General features: G+C 37.4%; 1 protein-coding gene across 2 annotated transcripts in view; it reads left to right on the top strand.

Moving 5' to 3' along the window:
- The window catches only part of ERLIN1 (ER lipid raft associated 1), a 35585-nt gene extending 15788 nt beyond the window's left edge, over positions 1-19797 (top strand). For both annotated transcript variants that reach the window (XM_082631663.1, XM_082631664.1), the window contains exons 8-12: positions 6226-6284; positions 8177-8268; positions 15353-15442; positions 16335-16414; positions 17841-19797. In XM_082631663.1, the coding sequence (XP_082487789.1) occupies positions 6226-6284; positions 8177-8268; positions 15353-15442; positions 16335-16414; positions 17841-18062 (543 nt within the window). In that variant the 3' untranslated portion in view covers positions 18063-19797. The remainder of the gene's footprint in view (positions 1-6225; positions 6285-8176; positions 8269-15352; positions 15443-16334; positions 16415-17840) is intronic.
- Positions 19798-20968: the final 1171 nt, after the last annotated feature.

The following is a 20968-nucleotide window of genomic DNA, read 5'->3' as shown; positions in this document are numbered from 1 at the left end:
ACATTCTTTTTTTAAATATTTATTTGGTTGCACCAGTTCTTAGTTGCAGCACGTGGGCTCCTTAGTTGCGGCATGCAAACTCTTGGCTGCGGCATGCATGTGGGATCTAGTTCCCTGACCAGGTACGAACCCAGGCCCCCTGCATTGGGAGCGTGGAGTCTTATCCACTGCGCCACCAGGGAAGTCCCTAAATCTACATTCTTACCAGCAGTATATGTGAATACTTGTTTCTCCACGACCTCATCAGCATTTGAAGCAATCAGACATGCTGATTTTTGCTGTATGGATAGATGTGAAGCTATCTCTCTCCTTGATTTGCATTTCCTTAGTTGTTAATGAGGTTGAGCATCTTTTTGTTTATTTTTTTGTCCATTTGTACTCATCTGTCAATTGCCTATTCATATTCTTTGCCCATTTTTCTATTGAAATGTTTTTTTTCTTACTGATTTATAGTAGTACCTTGTATATTATCGATATTTTTATACACACGCATGTTATATGTGTTGTAAAAATAATCAGATATTAGGAAAAAGATGAATAACAAAGTGAAATTCAACAGTAATCTTACTATGCAGAGATAACATAGTTTGTTGTATCTTTCCAGACTCTTCTTAATACAGAAGAGCATATGTTTATAGTTATAAATAATGTTGAACTAAAATGGAATCATACCATAGCTTTTTTCACCAGCAATATATGTAAGCATCTTTTCAAGTCAAAAGTAAGATTTGCTGCATCATCACTTTTAATGTTTTTACTTAATCCCTGTTGGCTTCCAGTTTTTACTGTTATGTGCATGTTATAATGACCAAGCTTATACATACATCTTTTAAAATCCTTCCCTTAAGATAAGTTCTTAAACGTAGGATTGATGCCTTGTTTGGGGGCTTTTTGATATATATTGCCAAATTGCCTTTCAGAAAAATTTTAGTAGCTTATACTCTCTCATCAGCAGTGTTGATGAGCTGTTGTTTTCTATACATTTGATTGTGTGATCATACTCAAATAATTAACAGATGCATACCTGCTCTCTACATCCTTTTGGAAAAAATGAATCTGCCATCGTGTATTAATTATTGAGGTTGAATGCCCTAGGATGTTTATTGGCCCTCTATATTTGATTTGTGAATTGTGTTTGCTCATTTTTCAGTTGTTTTTATTTGTTTTTCTCATTAACTTAAATAAACTGTTTTTGATATGTTAATTATTGCAACCCTTCTTTAAAAGCATAGTAAACATTTTCTCCTAGTTTTTTTCTTTGTCATTTAACATTTCTTTTCCCCTTGACAATTCTGAAGTTTAATTTTAGTATTTTTAGCAGTAATTTTAGTATTTATTTCTTTATGGCATTTTGCTGTGCTACTATGCTTTTAAGAGCCTTTCACCAACTTTAAAATATAGAAATTTAAATCAGAAATTACAACATTTTCTTTACTTTTACAGTTTTATTTTTAGATTTAAATTTTTAATTCATCTGGAATCCATTTTGATTTCATTTGTGAGGTTGGGCTCCAATCTGCCCCTCCCCCAATTTACTAGCAACAGCAATTACTGAATAATTTATGCCCCTCTCTCCTCTTTGTTTGAAATGCCATCATATTATTTGCTAACTTCCATTATATAGTAAAGTCCTTTCTGAACTTTGTTCTGTTGCATTGATTTTTCTATTTCCTATTCTTTCATTAGTTATTGAGCCCTTGGTCTTTTCCCATCCAATCTACTTCTCTCCTGTTTTTTCCCTCTTGTTAGTAAATGGCTCCTTCTTACCCTCAGGCCAGTCTAGAGGTATGGGAGGCGTCTTTGAGAACTCTCTGGCCCTTAACATCTAATCAGTCCCCATATCTTGCTGATTCTACCAAAACCATCTAAAACATCTTCACTGCCACCTTCTTAGACCAAGTACTGTTTCTTGCCTAGACATTTGCAGTAGTCTTCTATCCTGTTTTCTCACTTTCACTTGTCCACATCATTTTCTGTATGGCAGAAAGAAGGATCTTTTAAACTTATCTATATTTATTTGTTTTTATAAATGTTATTGAATGAAAAAATGTCACTTTATTGTTTTTAAACTGATAGATCAAGATCTCCATTTTTTTGGTTGCTTTATTCTTGTTATAAAATAGTTTCTTATGATAGTTGGAATGCATTTTTAGAACTTAAAGGCTATTTTTCAGCATTCCTATTTTTAACATACTACCGTATGGTCATGATAATTCAACTTTTCATTCACTTTTAAAATTTGATAAGATATATTATCTTTTAAAAAAATAATGGCCTTTGGCAGTACAGTGGTTAAGACTCTGCGCTTCCACTGCGCGGGGCACAGGTTTGATCCCTGGTCGGGGAACTATTGGTAAGATACTACTTGCTGCATGGTGCGGCCAAAAATAATAATAATAATAATAATAATGGCCTTTGATATTTCTGCCAGTTTATTCTACAAGATGAGTTTTCATTATTACTATTTTCAAGTCATATCAGGTACCTAAATTGGCTTATACATTTAAAAATTAGGAACATAGTCTATGACTTTACTTACAATTGTATTATCATTTTTGTTTCTTTTAGAATTTCTTTTTTTTTTTTTTTTTTACTATTTTAAAATTTTTTTTTTTTTTTTTTTTTTTTTTTTTTGCAGTACACGGGCCTCTCACTGTTGTGGCCTCTCCTGTTGCAGAGCACAGGCTTCGGATGCGCAGGCTCAGCGGCCATGGCTCACGGGCCTAGCCGCTCTGCGGCATGTGGGATCTTCCCAGACCGGGGCACGAACCCGTGTCCCCTGCATCGGCAGGCGGACTCTCAACCACTGCGCCACCAGGGAAACCCTATTTTTAAAATTTTTAAATTTATTTTTTGTCTGTGTTGGGTCTTCGTTGCTGCACGCAGGCTTTCTCTAGTTGTAGCATTTGCGGGACTACTCTTCATCATGGTGCGCGGGCTTCTCATTGCAGTGGCTTCTCTCATTGCAGAGCGTGGGCTCTAGGTGCATGGGCTTCAGTAGTTGCAGCACGCGGGCTCAGTAGTTGTGGCACGTGGGCTCTAGGGCATGCAGGCTTCCGTAATTGTGGTGCTCAGGCTCAGTAGTTGTGGCTTGCAGGCTGTAGAGCGCAGGCTCAGTAGTTGTGGTGCACGGGCTTAGTTGCTCCACGGCATGTGGGATCTTCCTGGACCAGGGCTCAAACCCGTGTCCCCTGCACCGGCAGGTGGATTTTCAGTCACCGCGCCACCAGGGAAGCCCCTCTTTTAGAATTTCTGACCTAGGTGAGAAACCCATATCCCAAGTTAAATTAATATCCATGAATTTAATGAGCTTTAATGCTATTAAATATGTAGTCTTTTTTTTTTAAGCATTGAGGATTGTAAATGATTTTTGGTGACTTTATTGAATATCTGCAAGTTTGCTGAATTAACTGTCTCTAGTAATTCTTTTGATTAATTTCCTTAGATTTGTGAGTGTGTGTGGTAAAAAATACTTAACATGAGATTTACCCTCTTAAAATTTCAAGTGTACAATACATTTTTATTGACTGTAGGTACAATGTTGTACAGCAGATCTCTAGAGCTATTTATCTTGCTTGACTAAAACTTTATGAATTTCCCTAGATTTTTTTTAGTTATATAATTATGCCAAAATAAAAATCTTGATTCCCCCCAACCTAGTATTTTAATTCTTCACATAACACTAATAACTATCTGAAATTCTCTTGTTCATTTATTTGCTTTTTATTGTTCTTTTCTGCCTTTAAAATGTTAAAGTCCATGAGAGCAGTCTTGCTTTATTCATTGCTGTGTCCACAGTGGTTGGAATAAACAGTACTTGGTACAGACTAGGCACCCAATTAGTATTTGTTGTTGAGTGAACCTTCTCTGTAACAATCAGTATTTTCATTTTTCCCTTCTCTGTATTTGTACCCCATTTTTCCTTCTTGAATATACTATGGCAAATTAAAGTGGTGAAAATAGGCATTCTTGATATTTTTTCCTGTGTTATTTAAGGCAGTGACTATATATATTAAATGCTGGCTTTTGGTTTAAAATATATGCTTATAATCCATGGGTCAGTTTCAACAGACATATTCATTTCATCAGCTTTTTTTTTCCCTTTCTTCACTCACTGTGTGTGTGTCTGTGTGTGTGTGTATTTTGACCATTGTTTTTGAATATGTTGCCATTTTATTTCTTAAATCTCTTATGAAGCAAATTACTCATGGTATCTGTTACAGTAGGTGCTTATATTTCACATATTTGAAAATTATGAGATTTCCCAAGATTGACAAGCATGTAGTGTGTTCTTCAGCCTCACACAGCAAGACAGAAGTCTTCAGAAGAAGTCCTATTTCATGCTCTTTTTATAAGACTATAAAGATACATGGCCAGTTTCATAATTAAATGCAATATGACAGTGCTTCCCCCTGAATCATATTGGAAGTCATCTGTATTTCTGGTAGTCACTTGGGAAATCTGGCATCTCTTATAAATTCTGGTTCTGAATTTTTCTTTGTCTTCTGGGTATGTCCATGAGTTGTTCTTTATGGCCTCACATGCCTTACCATTAGCATGAAATGACTTTTTTTCATCATGGTCCCCAGCTTCTTATTCCATTTCACTCTAATTCTTGTATTTAGTTATTATAATCCTCAAAATTGTGTACAGATCTGACTTGTCTCTTTTATGTAGGGGAGGCTATGTTGCTTAAAAGTTTTAAAAGCCTTCTTTCATAAGCCCTAAAAAAAGGCTATGTGCTTAAAGGCCTTGTTGCTTAAAAAGTTCAACCAGTTTTCAGAGGGAAATTAAAAGTATCTACAGATCAGTAAAGTGCTTTGTGTGTGTGTGTAGTAGGGTGGAGGGGTGGTGTAGGATGTTTAACTGGTAAAATCAAACATTTCTGAGAGATCAAGTCCGTGATACAGAAAAGTCAGCCTTCGGAATCTGTATTTCCCAAGCAGATGTAACCCTGTAAGTGCTATGTGCCCACAGCACAGAAAGCCAAACTCTGATAGTGGGTGTTTACAGCAAAGTAAGGGTTTTTTCGCAGGGTCCAGCAAGGAGAATGGGCAGCTCATGCTCAAAGGGCTCAAACTCCCCAGTGGCTTTCAGGGAAGAGTTTTTAAAGGCAGCATTTGGGGTGAGGTTTGCAGGGGGCATGACTTTCTTCATGGTGATGTTCCAGAAATCTTAATCATCAGTCTTCTGGTTCCAGCCAGTCTGGGGTCTCTGTGCTTGTGCTCATGTAGTCAGCATCCTCCACCTGGGTGAGGGCCTTGGTTACTTCAGAACAACTCACAGATATGCATTAGGTTGTTATGTATATCCCTTGAGGAGGAACCAGGGCTCTGTTTTATAAGTTACTGTTTCTTGACTGCTTTTCCTTTGTTTCTGCATTTCCTCCCTCCTGAATCAGTAACTGCTTGCGTTTGTTCTTTGGAACTCAGGAAAGGCCTAGGAGACTAAAGCCTTTTTCCAGGGAAGGCCTAGGAGACTAAAGCCTTTTTCTACAAACAAGAAACAGGGAACACAGAGGGGCTTTTGTACGTGGCTCTTGCACACCAAAATTATCCTGTTTCATAGATAATTATGCCAAAGTACACTATGGTTAGGGAAACAGGGTCTAGTAAACAATGTTTACAGAGATAAGTAGACTTTGTTCTAAGTGAGGTTCTAGGAAGAAAGAATACAAGCTGCTAATTGGTATTTGTTAATTGGTGTTTGTTTTCCCTCAGTGTTGGGCTGTTTATTTGTAGCCAGTACTGAGTGATTGCAGGTTGAGGAAGTGGTAAATTCATTTACTTGTCCACTGTATTAAGTTGCATATACTGACCTGGGTTTTTGCTTGTTTATATTTTGTTTTTGACTGTTTCCTACTTTATCATTTAAATCTTGAAATTTTGCCTTCCTTCTGTTTCTTTGGTTTGCAGGTTTGAAAAGGAAACACAGGTATCCAACTTAAGAGCTTTGTGAAAGGTCTTTTAAGAGAGAACCTTTTCCCTAAAAATTTATTTCCTCAACAGCCAGGCATTTTTTAAAGGAAACAAGAAGCAGCTTATTTTGATTTTTTTGGGGTGATGGCAGGAACAGTAGATTTTCTGATGGGATCCCTATGTGTGTCAGTAGGCAGCTATGTCATAGCTGTTTTATTAGTTTCATTTGAGGAGCTGTTTTGTAGAAGATTTGGTTTGACGATTTGTTTTTCAAATACACTTTGGCTTTTTCATTTTTATTTTTTAGGCTGTGCGTGTTACAAAACCCAAAATCCCAGAAGCCATAAGAAGAAATTTTGAGTTAATGTGAGTAATATGCATGGGATCCCAATATATTTATTTAGGGCTGTCTACATTAATTTACCAGTCTAGAGGAAAATTATGTTTCAGATATTACACTGGGGAGGGCTATATGTCTATCTTCCATTCTTTAATTCTAGTAATATTACCTATTCTGGTGTCTTAATTCCCACTAGACTCTTATTAGCTTTCTCTTTATATATGGACATTTCAGGAGCAGCTTCAGTGGCTAAGGATGCAGTTTGCTGTAGAACTGTTGTTGGAAGCCTAAGGAGCTATAATTTGGATGTGAATAATACCTTGAATTAAATATTAATAGAGGAGAGAAAGAGTCCTAGCTGTTAAGGTTGAAGAGAGTGCCTATATTTTGTTACTGTGTTATAAATGGTAAGAATAAACACATTGGTATCAAGTTTGCTTTTCCATTGTATGTGATTATGTATCTAAAATTAGACCTGATCTTTATAATTTGCCTTTGGGGAAGCTTTGCCTGGGTTGACTCCTGGTAGTCTTCTCTTCTGTGTGTCCAGGGCTGACTGGGAATGAGAAGTTACTTGCTTGACATGAAATTAGTTTTGAAGTGTTTTAGAAGATTCCTTTCGTGACTACCTATTGCAGTTGAAATGTCAGTATGATTCTCATATGACAGGTACTGAAAAGAAGAAACAAAAGTCTTTAGGAAACTTGACAGATATGTTAAGAGGCAAAATATGAAATATTAGAAAACTAACTTTGCAAAAGTCAAGAATACAAAAGACGTATAAATACAGGGGGTCCAAAAAGTAATAATACTACTTCTTCGTAGAGTGTTATACTTCTGAGTTGTTATTGTTCCCAAGTCTATATCTTTTATTATGCAGAGTTTAATCTTCCCTTTTTCATTGTAGAAAAGGACTTCTTCTTTTAAAACTATAAAGCACAGAGTGCTAGGCTGAGTAGATCATGGGTCTGATCCATTTATAGAAGAAAAATAAATTTCTTGAAGGCTCAGCATGTCTTAGGCTTTAAATATAATAGCTTCTGGTGATGGAAAGATGAATACTATGTGTTATCTACCCTCAAATAACTCATAGTATCCAGAATGTCATTTTATCAATGTTGGCAGGAGGAAAGGAGAGAGGTGGGGGGGGTGATGTTTGGGGAAACTATTGGAGTTACTTTTCAGGTAATTCTGGATCTTTCCTAATTTTAAACACTTATGGAATTCTAGAATTAAAGGCTACCTTGGGATAATCCAGTCTAACTTCCCACCTAGTAGTGATCTTTTTTATACCCTTTCTTCTATGTTGTCACCCAGTTGCCACTTGTACATGCTTAGTGATTGGCCACCTATTTCCATTGTTAGAAAGCTCAGATTCTTAGAAAGTTCTTCTTTGCATTGAGCCCCAGTTCACCACATAATTAGTAACTGCCACCTAGTTATATCTTCTGTATAACAAATCGGGCTGCTACACAGGGGTGTCTGCCTGAAGAGGGGCTGAAATCCAGCCCCCTTCTGCTTGCCAAACCATGCATCCGAGGGGCTGGCTACATCTGCCCAGAAGTTAGTGCCTTTTGCTAATTGGTGCAGATTAGCTGGAGGCCTAACAACAGAGGAAGCATTCATATACTCCAGACACTTCCAGATCACAGGCCTTTCCATGACACGATTAGAGGAAAGGGTCTGACTAAAATTCAAATATACTAAATTTGACTCATATTTCTGGGTGACTTTGGGCAAATCATTTAACCTTTCAACCTCAAATTCATTATTAGTAAAATAGGATAACACCTCTCTTGCCTACCTTACTGAGTCAGAAAGTTCTTGTTGAAAATGGTTCTCTGACCCACTGTAGAGTCAGAATTACTACCTGTGACTGTACACCATTTCTAATTTTTTGTAATATTTTACTCCACAGGGAAGCTGAGAAGACAAAACTTCTTATAGCTGCACAAAAACAAAAGGTTGTGGAGAAAGAAGCTGAGACAGAGAGGAAAAAGGCTGTTATAGGTACTTGGATTTCTTTCTGAAATGGATGCCTCTAAGTACATGTGTTATGAGTTTGTCCTGTTCTTTGTCCATCTCATGTTGGATATTGATGGGACTCAAATAAGATTGCATCATACATAGTGGAGAATTCTGGAAATTCCTTTGTGTATTCAGATGTCCTAAAACCTTTAAAAGTAGATGAGGCCAGTAGTTGATGAAGTGCTTTGGCTCTTCACCATGGTGTTGGCCCCCACTGTTGTCTTTTGAGGACCCGAAATGTGGATAGGGTTTGGAGGCAGCTCTAGCCTCTGGTGGAGTAGGGGTTTTGTTTATACAGATTCAGAACAGGGAGGTTTTTTGGCCAAAGCTCAGGATTATAGTATGCACCCTTGCTGTTGACGTGCACCTAGTTTTATCTGGATAGATAGATGTTACCGCCTTTAGAAGTACAGCAGGATTGCTCACGGCTCATTTTGAGTCCCAGTGACTTCCCTAACACTCCAGCATATTGTGTATTCAACTGCCGTCTTAGGTTCTCAATTGTTTGTTCCTTGGTTTGCTGAAAGTTTGAGTTTTATATTAAATATTTCAAATATAGAGGAACATACAGAGAACAATATATGAAGGCTTAACATTTTGCCATATTCCTTCAGATCATATTTTCTTTTAGGAAAAAGTTTATATATCTATTTGAAGCCTCCTTTGTACCCATCCCTGGTCTTATTTCTTGACCTGTCTTCTCAGAGTACATTCTATTCTGAAGTTGATGTATATTTTCTGTCCATATTTTTATACTTTTACTCTAAATATGTAACAATAAACAATTCATAGAATTGTTTTACTACAAAAGTGGTATCAAACTCCACCTTTTATTTCACAACTTCCTTTTTTTTTACTAACATTGTTTGAGTTTTATTCATATTGATACATGTAGATCTAGTTTATTTTTAACTGCTCTGTATGTATCTCATTTTATGAGTGAGCCTCATTTGATTCTGATGGATTACTAATGAGTTAGTTTCTGGTTTTTCCTTATTACAGACAGTTCTGCAGTAATACCCTTATCCATGTCTCTCTGTGCGCATATGCAAGAGTTTTCCTAGAGAAGTGCTACTCCACATGTGATGTGGGTCGGTGCCCTGTCACCGGCTTTTTGTTTTGGATCCACAATGAGATGAGTATGGAAATTGAGAATGAGTGTTTAGAAGTTCTTAAAACATTTTAACACAGTAATTTTATTGTCTGTTGAATCTAATAAAAAACTGGAGCTTATGTTTTTCTTTTTAAATATTTTTCTAGTAGCTCATTATAATTTATAAAATATTGAAATACAAAAAAAAAATGCTTTCCCACAGGTAGTTTGAGAAGCACTGCTCTAGAATGCATATCTTGAAGTAGAATTGCTGGGTCATAGGGTACACGCATCTTCAAGTTACAACACGCTGCCAAATTGCTCTCCAAAGTGCTTTCTCCATTTTACCCTCTCCTCAGCAGTGTTTGAGTTTCAATTTCTGTGCTGCCGTATTCAATTCCCATTTCCACACATCGTCCTCTACCCTTGGAGTTACCAGATTTTTAAAAATTTATACCAGTTTGATGATGGGCATGGTATCACATAATTTTGATACGAGTTTTCACAGTTACTAGTAAAGTTGAGTATCGTTTATGGGTCATTCGGGTTTCCCTTTTTTTGGTATATGAATTGCCTGTTAATATCTTTAGCCCATTATTTGATTACTTTTTTAAACTGATTTGTAGAAGTTCTTTGTATCTTCTGGCTATTAATCCCTTCCCAGGTTTATGCATTGCAAATATCATCTCTCAATTTGTGGCTTGTCTTTGAACTTTATGATGTCTTTGACATACATATATATTTCATTTTCATGTAATCAAATTTATCAGTCTTTTCCTTTCCAGTTTGTGCTTTTCCTATCTTGTTTTAAGAATTCTTCTCCAACCCCAAAGTAATAATTTTATTCTAAAAGTTTTAAAGTTTTTCTTCTCATATGTAGGTCTTGAGTCCATCTGGAATTTATTTTCATGTTTAGTGTGACATAGAAATTCAGTTTAATTTTTTCCAAAAGGCAAGCCAATTGTCTTAGACTATTTATTGAGTAGTTCCTTATTTCCTGTACTTATTTCTAATGCCACATCTGTCATATAATAAGATCCTATATATAATTTGTTCTGTTGTTAGGGTTTCTATTTTCTTTCAATTTCTTGGTCTATCCTTTTACAGTAATACCTTGCTTTAATTACTGTAGCTTTCATTTTAAGTCTTGCTATCTGGGAGAGCAAGTTCCTTCTTAACTATTCCTCGAAACTGTTCCTATTTCTAAAATTGTATTGGACTATTCCAGGCCCTTTATTCCTCCAAATAAATTTTAGAACCAGCTCCTCAACTCTATAAAATACTGTAAGGATTTTGATTGTAATCACATTACTTGTATATAGTACATCAGTTTGGAGAGAATTACAATATTTATGATATTGAGTTTTATAAATCTGTTATATTTCTCCATTTATGAGAATGAAAAATGAAAGAATGGTCTTTCAAAAAAGTGTCATAATTTTCTTCTCAAAGTTCTTACACACTCTTTGTTAGAGATTTATTCCTATATATTCCTCAAATTTTTTGCTATTATAAATAGGCTCTTTTTTCAAGGCACATTTTCAAACTGGTTTTTACTTTTGTATAGGTATGCTGTTAATTTTTTCATTTAGCAATCTTGCCGAAAATGCTGTTGTTTCTAATAGTCTCTTGGATTTCCCAAATAATCGTATTGTCTTCAGATCAGGACAGTTCTGTTTTTTTTTTTTCTGTACTCCCACACCTTTTAGTTCTTCCCTTACTGCTTTAGGCTATGACTTCCAGTGAAGTGTTGAAAAGAAAGATGGTGACAGGCATTCTTGTCTTGTTCCTAACTTTAAATACACAGTTCCAGTGATGTTTGCTATACTTAACTTTTATCGGGTTAATGACATTTCCTTCTGTTTCTTGCTTGCCAAGGGTTTTTATCATGAATGACTGCTAAAACTTTTCGAGTTTTTTTCTAAATCTGTCGAGATGACCATATAATTTTTCTTTTTAAAGCAATTAATATGGTGAATTATATTAATAGATTTTCTCTTACTGAATTATTTTGTCTTCCTGGGATAAATTCACTTGACCATGAAGTAGGAGTTTTACCCTAATAATTTCTTTTAATTTTTTACTTTTATTTTCATAAATGGTCAGCTTTTTTTTTTTTCTTACATTCTTACTCTAAGGTTTTGGGGGGGTTTTTTGTTTGTTTTTTATATCATGGTTATACTAGCCTCAAAATGAGTTGGAGAACATTTCTTCTTTTTCTGTGTTCTGGAGCATTTTGTATAAAATATGTTTTACTTCCTCTTTGTAGGTATGGTGGAACTCAGTTATAAAAACCATCTTGGTCTAGTGGGGTTTGTGCTTTTTTGTATGCTCATTTGATTTTTATGGCAACACTTAACCTACTGATTTAATTTCTATATTGTGTAAGGTATTTGTTTCTTTTTTAAGTCAGTTTTGGTAGTTATACTTTCTAGAAAATTCTCCATTTTATCTGTTATTTCAAATTTGGGGGCATAAATTTGTAAAGTTCTCTTATGATTTTTAAACTCTGTACCAAATCTGTATGCCCCTTTTCATTCCTGATATTGTTTATTTGTGCCTTCTGTTTTGCTGGATCAGAGGTCTGTTTTATGCATCTTTTCAGAGAACTAAATTTTGATTTGGTTGATTCTTTAGTCACTTTCTTTTCAATTATTATTTACACTTATTTTTTATTATTTATTTATTTTACTCACTGGTTCTTTTCTAACTTTTTGAGTTACTAAATTCTTTAGTTTTTAGTCTTTTCTAACGGAAACATGTAAGATTATACATTTTCTTCTAAGTTCTGCTTTTAGGTACATCCACAAGTTTTGAATGAGGTTTATTTATTGGTGTTTGGTTTTCATGTAAAAAAAATGTCCATTATTTCTTCTTTGACTCATGAATTATTAAAAGTATATTTTTCAATTTCTAATTTAATTGGTTCTCAGGGGGCTACCTTTTTATTGTTGATTTCCAATGTTATTGCATTGTAGTCAGAAAATATGATCTGTTATATGGATTCTTAAATATTTGTTGAAGTTTGTTTTGTGGATTATCAGTACGTGGTCCTTTTTTGGTAAATGTTCTATGTGTGCTTGAAAAGATTGAATGTATATTCTCTATTTGTTGGATGCAGGTTTCTCTGCATATTCGTTATGTCAGGATTATGAATTGTATTGTTCACATCTTCTGTATTCTTCTAATTTTTGCCTTCTTGAGCTATCAATTACTGAGAGGAGTGTGTTAAAATCCCCCACTATGACCATGAATTTTTTGACTTATAACTTTTTTTCTTTATGTATTCTGGGGCTATATCATTAAGAATGTTTAGTTTCAGAACTGGATTGTTACATCTCTGTGGAAAATTGGTCCAGTTATGTAATAACCCTCTTTTATAGCCAGACATGCTTGTTGGCTTAAGGTCTATTTTGTCTGATGATAATATAGCTATGACAGATTTCTCTTGGTTAGTTATTTTCTTGATGTGTGTTTTCACATCCTTTTACTTTCAACTTTTCTATGTCATTATGTTTTAGGTGTGTCTCTTGTAAACAGCATATAGCTGGATTTTGTTATCTTATCCAATGTGAGAATCTGTCTTTTAACTGGTGAGTTTAGTCTTTTTATATTTATTGTGGTTACTGCTATATTTGGACTTGTTTGTATCATTTAATTTTGTGCCATTTACCATGCTTCTTTTTCCCTTCTTTTCTGATTGGTATTGAATTGATTGTATTTTCTTTATTATTTTCTTCCTTTTACTTGATTGGAAGTTTTACATTCTATTTCTAGAATTTGTAACTAGTTGTTGCCTGTAAAATGTTAACAAGCATACCTGACTTGACAGAATCTAAAGTTAATCATTCTTTCCATCCTCTTCTTGAACAATATCTTAGGATGCTTTAACTCATATCACTGTCCTCCAGTTTTACATATTATTGTTGCCTAGTATTGTAGTTTCATGTTGTTTTTATTCCCCCATTGGTTATTATCATCATTGATTCTTACAGTAAATATTTTATTTTGATTTAAATATGTTGTGTAATTTTTTCCTCTCCATTTCTTCTGACAATTCATTCTTTTTTTCTGCTAGCTTTTTTTCAGTAAAGGCTACGGACTGGAAAATTTATTCAGTCTTCCTTAGTCTGAAATACTTTTATTTCATTCTTGAATGGTAGTTTAGCCTACAGTTCTAAGCCCAGCTAAACTTTTCTTTGTCACTTGGCAGTATTATTTTGTTTTTGTTTGGCTTCTGCTCCACTTTTTACTTTTAAGAATTTTCTCTGTTAAAAAAAATAAAAGAATTTTCTGTATCTTTGTGTATTCTCTAGTTTCACTATAATATGCCACTGGGCTGGTGGGTAGAGTTGCAGCCCTTTAGCAGGTCCTCGGGTTTTATAGGGGAATTTCAGTTTTAACATCTCAAGGCCTCATCTCCTGGCCCTGCATGGGCAATAGCCCAAGGCCCTTTCTCTTACTAGTCTAATAACCACTCCCAGGGCTGCCACCATACAGCCTGTCAGCTCTCTCTTTACTTGTCTCTCTTGAGGATCTCTCATTCTTTCTTATGATCTCAATTATACATTAGAAAACAATTTTGTTATATTTTATCTAGCATTTTAAGGTGTTGGAAGGGTTTCTCATTAGCCTACTCCACCATTTTTCTAGAACTAGAGGTTTGGTCATGCTCTTTATTGGTTTATGCCCACACATCAGAGAACAGTGTGAAATAGGATTACTGCATCAGTTCCCCATGTTGAGACACCATTCTCTGGGTTCTAGCTGCAGGCTCCAGATTCCTGACTTTCTATTCAAATTTTATCTTGAGTTTCTGCTTATAGCTAAATTTTTAGCCCAGCTGAACACAGCCTATTTTTAGGACGGTATGGTGATAGATTGATTTTATGCTGATGGGGAGATAGGGAAGTATGCCCTGGAGTAGCTGGTAAAGGATCCTGCCTTATGGAAAGAAGAAACCACCTGGAAATGTTCTTTCCATTATACACTTCCTCCAGAGGCCAAGGAGAAGATATGTTAAAATATTCAACTTCTTTGGCTGAAAAGGAGAATTGAGAATGTTCTTCAAGAATTGCAGTGATTGTATTGAAAGTATAGTTAGAGTCTTTCTTCCCTGGTCCTGAATCCTTTGGTTAGGCCAGAGATTTCCTAAGGATGTTTTGTTTTCCCTGCCTGTAATTGCCTGCTGCAGCTACCTTGTTCACTCCCAACACTTGTTTTCACATTCTCAGGTGAATTACCCTGCTTTCTCTTTTTTTATCTTCTACGGTAGTCAGAATACTCCTCCTCTGGTAACCCTTCATCACATCATTTCCCTGATGATTACATAACAGTTGATCCTGAGTATATATTAAAGTTAAATTCTTTAGCCTGTCACTCAAAACAGGGGTCTTCCAGCCCTCTCTGTAATTTTTTTGTTGTCTTCTTTTATAAGCTGGCTCTTTATCACCTCTTCAACTGTGACTTGCTATGCTAATTCGTATATCTTGTTTTTGTTTACACTTTCTGCCAGGTCCTCTTAGGTCATGTCTATTATTTTCTTTAAGATTTCTTCCAGAAGGTCTTCCTTGTTTTATTTTCCTTATTCTTTCTTTCTCCTGCCACATTATATAATTGTCCTATGTTGCCATACATTTGTGTTGCTCTGTTTTTGTTCTGAGAACGTTCATGAAGTATCTTTTTTTTTCCCCATTAGCTTGTGGACCATTGCCATTTAATCCCATGAAGGACTGGAACTGTCACCTTTTGTACCCTTCCTTCCCACAAAACAAGCACTGTCAAAATAGAACAGTGAAGTAGGAAATAAATTCCCTTTTTTCTGTTGAGTTGTTTTACAGTCTGAATAGATAAAACAATGAAACAATGAGCCCATAAAACCTTATATAATTGTTAGACTATGTGCTCATGTTTCTAAGTACCTCTGGAACTAGAGAAGTGTTTTTGAAGGTCTTGTTTTGTATATAATTTTAGAAGCAGAGAAGATTGCACAAGTGGCAAAAATTCGGTTTCAGCAGAAGGTGATGGAGAAAGAAACTGAAAAGCGCATTTCTGAAATTGAAGGTACCTCAGGGAGAAAAGAGGCTCTGACCATCCTGAACTGCTTCTCTGTCTCAGGGACTGGGTCTGGGTTATGGTGGGTGGTCTGGAGGAAGTAGCTGGCCTGATATTCTAGACAAATTTTTTTAAAATTGCCATTGCATATCTAGCTCTTTTGTTTGATTTGTGACTATGGGAAACCCAGCCTTTCATTTTCCATCCTTAAGGTGGGGCTTATTTGTTCTCAGGTAAAGTAATCAGTTTTAAAGAATATACAAGATAAGAAACCCCACCACCACCAGTTTCTTTTCTACCTGTCAACCAAAAAAATAACCAAACAATTAGCTGGGGGAAAAAGAAGCCCTAATTTTCGTAGAGGCTCCCAAACTCTTGATTACACATAGCAGGATGTCGATGTTCTTAGCTCACAGTCTTGAAGACCAAATATTCAACCTCTTTTGCTTATACGATGATGCTTCCTATCATTCTACATTAGCTGATTCTGAATCAGATTTGAAGGGGATGGAGACAGTGCGGTAAATAGAGCAGAGCTCTCATGTCTGGACTTAATTATTAATACTTAAAGCCTAGAGCCTGGGTGGGGTGTGAGGCTTTAGGTGATGAGGGGTGGAGGAAAGAAGGAGCAGCTTAGGGTGGAAAATGAAGTGGGTTCAGACGAGCTGAGAGTTAACTTGACATTGACAAGAGTATTCCCCTTTGAGAAGGAGTTGTCTGGGGACTGGGATTTGAAAACTGCTAATGTTGTTTTATGCCTTTAAAGTAAAGTGAATGATTGGAATATCAAGCAGTGGATAAAGGGGCTTCTATTTAAGGTAGAGTCTGAACTCTTACCCAGCTGAGGAAATGGATTGCAACTTTGCTCTGTTTTAAACACCCTGACTGTTTTGCTTACTAGATGCTGCGTTCCTGGCCCGAGAGAAGGCGAAAGCAGATGCTGAGTATTACGCCGCACACAAATATGCCACTTCAAACAAGGTGACTGGCTCTCTGTGTCACTCTCCTAGTAATATAGGTTAAGTTTTTGCTTTCCCCTGTGGGGCTTCTAACACAATGGAGGCTATTTTATCCAGTGTCAAGGAAGGGTAGTTACCATCACACCCTCTAGAATCATCCAGTCACTTGGAAAGACATATGTTGCACATTCTATGGGTAGAGAACTTTGTATAGTTCTTCATAAAAGTGGGGAGCTAGGACAAAGGCAAGCAGATATATAAACCCAGGTCAAATGCCATAAATTCATACATTTGTACTGCTGTATAAGGGCTCAATAATCAGGAAAGTTAAAGGTCTTCTCCTGAAATGACAAGAGTGACAGGAGAGGAGTAAAGTTCATTTAAAATTGCTTCCCAGATCAGGTAGACCTTTGGGGTAGATGCTAAGCTTGTTTAGAGCAGAGTTTCTCATCAGACATTCTTAGCATCTTGGGGTGAGATACGTTTTCATTGTTGAAGACTCTCATGCATTCTGGCCCTTGCCTGCTAAACTGTCAGTAGTGCTCACCAATTATTTTAACAGTCCACACCCCCCACCACACGTACACGTTTCCGAATGCCCCCAGTTGAGTACTGCTTGTTGGTTGGATTTAAAAAATACTCTAGTCATGAGGAATTTCATGTGTGGTAATTTGAGAAAGGAAGTTGGGTGATGTGTGGGTGAACAATTTTTGTGTAGGGACTGGGGTAAGTTTAGGTCTAGAGAGTACAGACCTAGTTAGTAGGAATTATTTAATTAAAAGTCAGCTAGAACCCCTAGTAGTCTGAGAAGGGAAGGATATAGGGAAGGATATGACCAAGGTTTATAAGGTTATTAATTATACAGTAGAGTGGAACAGAGGAAAAGTTGAGAAGGAGGTTGCTAAGTTATATGATGCAGTCTGAAAGGTTAGAGTCAAGATTTAAGGCATAGGCAGGGCTTAAACTTTTTCCACTTAGGAAGGAACAACATAATCTATATTCAGAAGTCTGAAGATACGGTAGGTTGTCAGAAGGAGAGTCGTCAGTACTTTGAAATCCAGTGTAAATTTAGAAATAAACTTAACATATTGGAGGACACAACTCTATAGAAACAGAACGGAATTTGGTCAAGATGAAGGCAAGATGAGAAATTTCAGTTTCCAAACCAGTGATCCAAATCTGTCATGGGAAAAGCTGGCCAGGCACAAGTGTCAAGACTTTGTCATTGAGGTGAGCCTTACGCTGAAAGGGGCAGTAGTTTTATGCCATTCTGAAAAATGCTGTCAATGTGATAGCCACACTTCAAAGTGAGAGAGGGTCATTGGTAGCGATTCACAGTTGAGGAATGACATTCAGGAGAACAATAGGGAAAATCTGTGTAAGGAAAGAGAGCAGTGACTCTTGCACCAAAGTGTTCTGATGCCTTTGCTCTTGTTTGCCTCTCACAGCACAAATTGACCCCGGAATATCTGGAGCTCAAAAGGTACCAGGCCATTGCTTCTAACAGTAAGATCTACTTTGGCAGCAACATCCCTAGCATGTTCGTGGACTCCTCTTGTGCTTTGAAATATTCAGAGGTTAGGACTGGAAGAAAAAGCTCTCTCCCCTCTAAGGAGGCTCTTGAGCCCTCTGGAGAGAGCCCCATCCAAAACAAGGAGAGCACAGGTTGATGCAACAGGTGGAAATGTTCTCCCATGTCAAGATATGGCCCAAGGGGTTAAGTGGGAACGATGGTTATACGACTCTTCAGATTTACAGAGAACTCATGCTCGTCTGTTCTGCCTTTCCTGTGGTAATCCTGGCTTATCAGCTGATTGCAGGATAGAGCTGGCTGTCTGGCACCCAGATGGTCTTTTCAGGTGCAGTTTTATCAAATATCCTGTGTGTGTTCCTTTCTAAACTGGTACTCATGAATGAGGGAAAGTCTGATGCTAACATACTGCCTGCACTGGAATGTTAAACACTAAATATTTAACAAGCTGTGTTTTTCTAAGCTGAGATCTATTGGATAATGTTTACATTGGTCCCCGGGGAAATGTGTGCTCAGTCATTCAAGAGATAGGAGGTCAGAGAGAAGGCGGCCAGGATGTGGTAAGTGTAAAGAAGACTGATTATGCCAGGACCCAGGCTTTCTCTTTGGGGTCCAGTCCCAGCATTCATCCATGTGATTAGCATCTAGTCCGCTGAAGTTCCCCAGGAAATGATCTTCCACTTGAGCAACAATTTACTTGATACGATTTGCACCTTTTTGTTTTCCTAGAGTCAAGATGGTGGCCTGCTGGGACATGCACCTTGCCACCCAATCAGAGATTCTTCATAGAGATTCCTAATCATTAGTTTATTGCATTCGTAGGCTCAGAGATAGAGCTTAGTTTGAAGTTTTGGGTGAGATGAAACCTTTGCTTTGAACCAAAGCTCTGGGGGCCATACATACCCCTCCACTGGGTGATGGCTGTCTATGTCACTGCCCAGGCCATGTGTGACTAAGGTGCCTGGTTTTTAGGCTCAGACAACTCTTTCTGTGTCACCTCTCAGCTCTGGCCAAGAGTGGAACAGGACTTTAACCAGAAATAGAAGCAGCATCCAGTTCCTAGCTGTTCACTGCACAGTATTGTACCATAACTGCAGGAAGTTTTTATTTTTAAAACTGGATTTGGGGTACATTCATTTGCCCCAGTACCTCTGCCTAAAGGTCAGATCCTGGGGCTGCCATGGTTACTGGCCCACGGGTTCTCCTTCTCAACACTGATCAGGAGCCCACCGGGTGGATCAAGGAGTAACCTAGAAAGCACCCCTGGTCATCTTTGCCTCCTTCCCTCCTGGCCCTGAGATGCTGAAATCTAAGTTGTTCCGCAGCTTTCACCTCAACTAGGAGATCAGGATTATTCCACTGACTTCCTAGGCAGCCAGTGGATGTAAACTTACATGAGAGGATGACAGTTAGCCTGTGGCTATGGGAGATCTGTTTCATCTGGACGTTTTTTTAATCTTAAGATTAACTTTCTTGAATGAGTGTGCCCTGTAGTTAGGCCTGAGTTTACGCAGTTTAAGACACCATTTGTGTACACTGTGTTCAAGCCAGACAGAAAAGTCATGGGACCACTTCCAGAAACCGTTAAGCTAACTGTCAGTCTCATGACAGCTTCTGGGTTGTGCCAGACACTTAATACGGGAAAGGAGTCCCAGATGTGAGGTCTTTTCCCAGGGCCTTATCCTATAAAGGCATTTGTAATATGGAAAGAATAATTTTTTTGTTTTTGCTCATTTAATTATATACATTCTCTTTATGAATGAATTTTGTGTTCTCTAGCCCTTTTTAAAAGATTTTTGGAACTATATAATAAACTCTTTACCTGTCATGTATTGTTGCTGCATATAAATAATGATTGTTGTGGGAAATCTGGATCATTGACCTTTGTGCTTTCATTCCTAGAGATGTTTCCTATTCCCATGAGCTAAAAACTGTTGCCCCAAAGTGATGAATATGGGTTTTCTTACAAACCACAGGCTCTGGTGGCAGAGTTGAGGAACAGGGAAGTAGCACTGTGAAGTTCTCAAGAAAGGACTTCCGCTTAAACTCTCCAAGGAATGTGCTTCCCTGTGCTCACTGGGGCTCAAAGTCTGCCCCCCCCCCCGCACCCCCTTCAGGGATGTTCCTTTTGGTAATCTTGAAGTCTAAATTTATATGTGAAATGCTACCTTTTTTAAAAAAGAAACGAAATAAAATTATTTTACTATCAGTGATTTGTGTTTTTCCCATATGTCTCCTTTCTCTGTTGCTTAACCTGCTCCTCAGGCTGTCCTGCCCATTTCAGCTTGGGAGCCAGTTTATTTACTAGTTTAACTTAGCTAGAGACGCTCTCCTTACACTTTTCCCAGAAGCCTCGTGTAAGCATTTTGAAAGCAAGGTTTCCATTCTTTCCTGACTCATGGAATTTAACAAAGGGTGTTTTGATTCCTTGTGGGATGCAGCCAGCAGCAGAGGAGGGAAGAGGGAGGGTGGAGCATCGTGCCCCTTGGAGGCTGCCTGAGAGCTGAAGTACTTACACTGAGGAGGGGAGGGGACATTATCCTGAGGTGGAGAAAAGACAAACTGTATAAATTATAACTGGCAATGGTCTAATATAATTAACCTCACTAATTCAGATGTTAACCCAGGAGCCAGGGTTGGACCTGCTCTGCTCAAGCTCTCAACATTCCCTCCTGGGGACAATTTCACAGTGCTGTTGGGGCATCAGGGCTTGATAATTGGGAGTTCTGGGGAAAGCAGCCCTTTTACTCGGGTTCCTGTGGGATCCAACCCATAGTATCCTGCATCTGTGGCTACAAACCAGGGAAATTTAATTCAAACTAATTATCCTGTAGGCTTTTGGTACATCTTAAAATGAAGTGATTTAGAATTAAGTGATTTTTGCCTCTTGCTGTGGGGAAGGACTTCTGTGAATTAGACGTTGTGGCTTCTGATTGCTTTAGGATTAAGTCCCAAGTGTGTACACACTGACCTCTCCAGCCCAGGTCCTTGAATGTACCTTCTCTCTGTCCCTTTGCATGTATTATTCCATCCACCTGGCGTACT

The sequence above is a fragment of the Mesoplodon mirus genome (assembly GCF_964341445.2).
Source record: "Mesoplodon mirus genome assembly, chromosome: 2".
Lineage (NCBI taxonomy): Eukaryota > Metazoa > Chordata > Mammalia > Artiodactyla > Ziphiidae > Mesoplodon > Mesoplodon mirus.
This window is presented reverse-complemented; position numbering and strand designations above follow the sequence as displayed.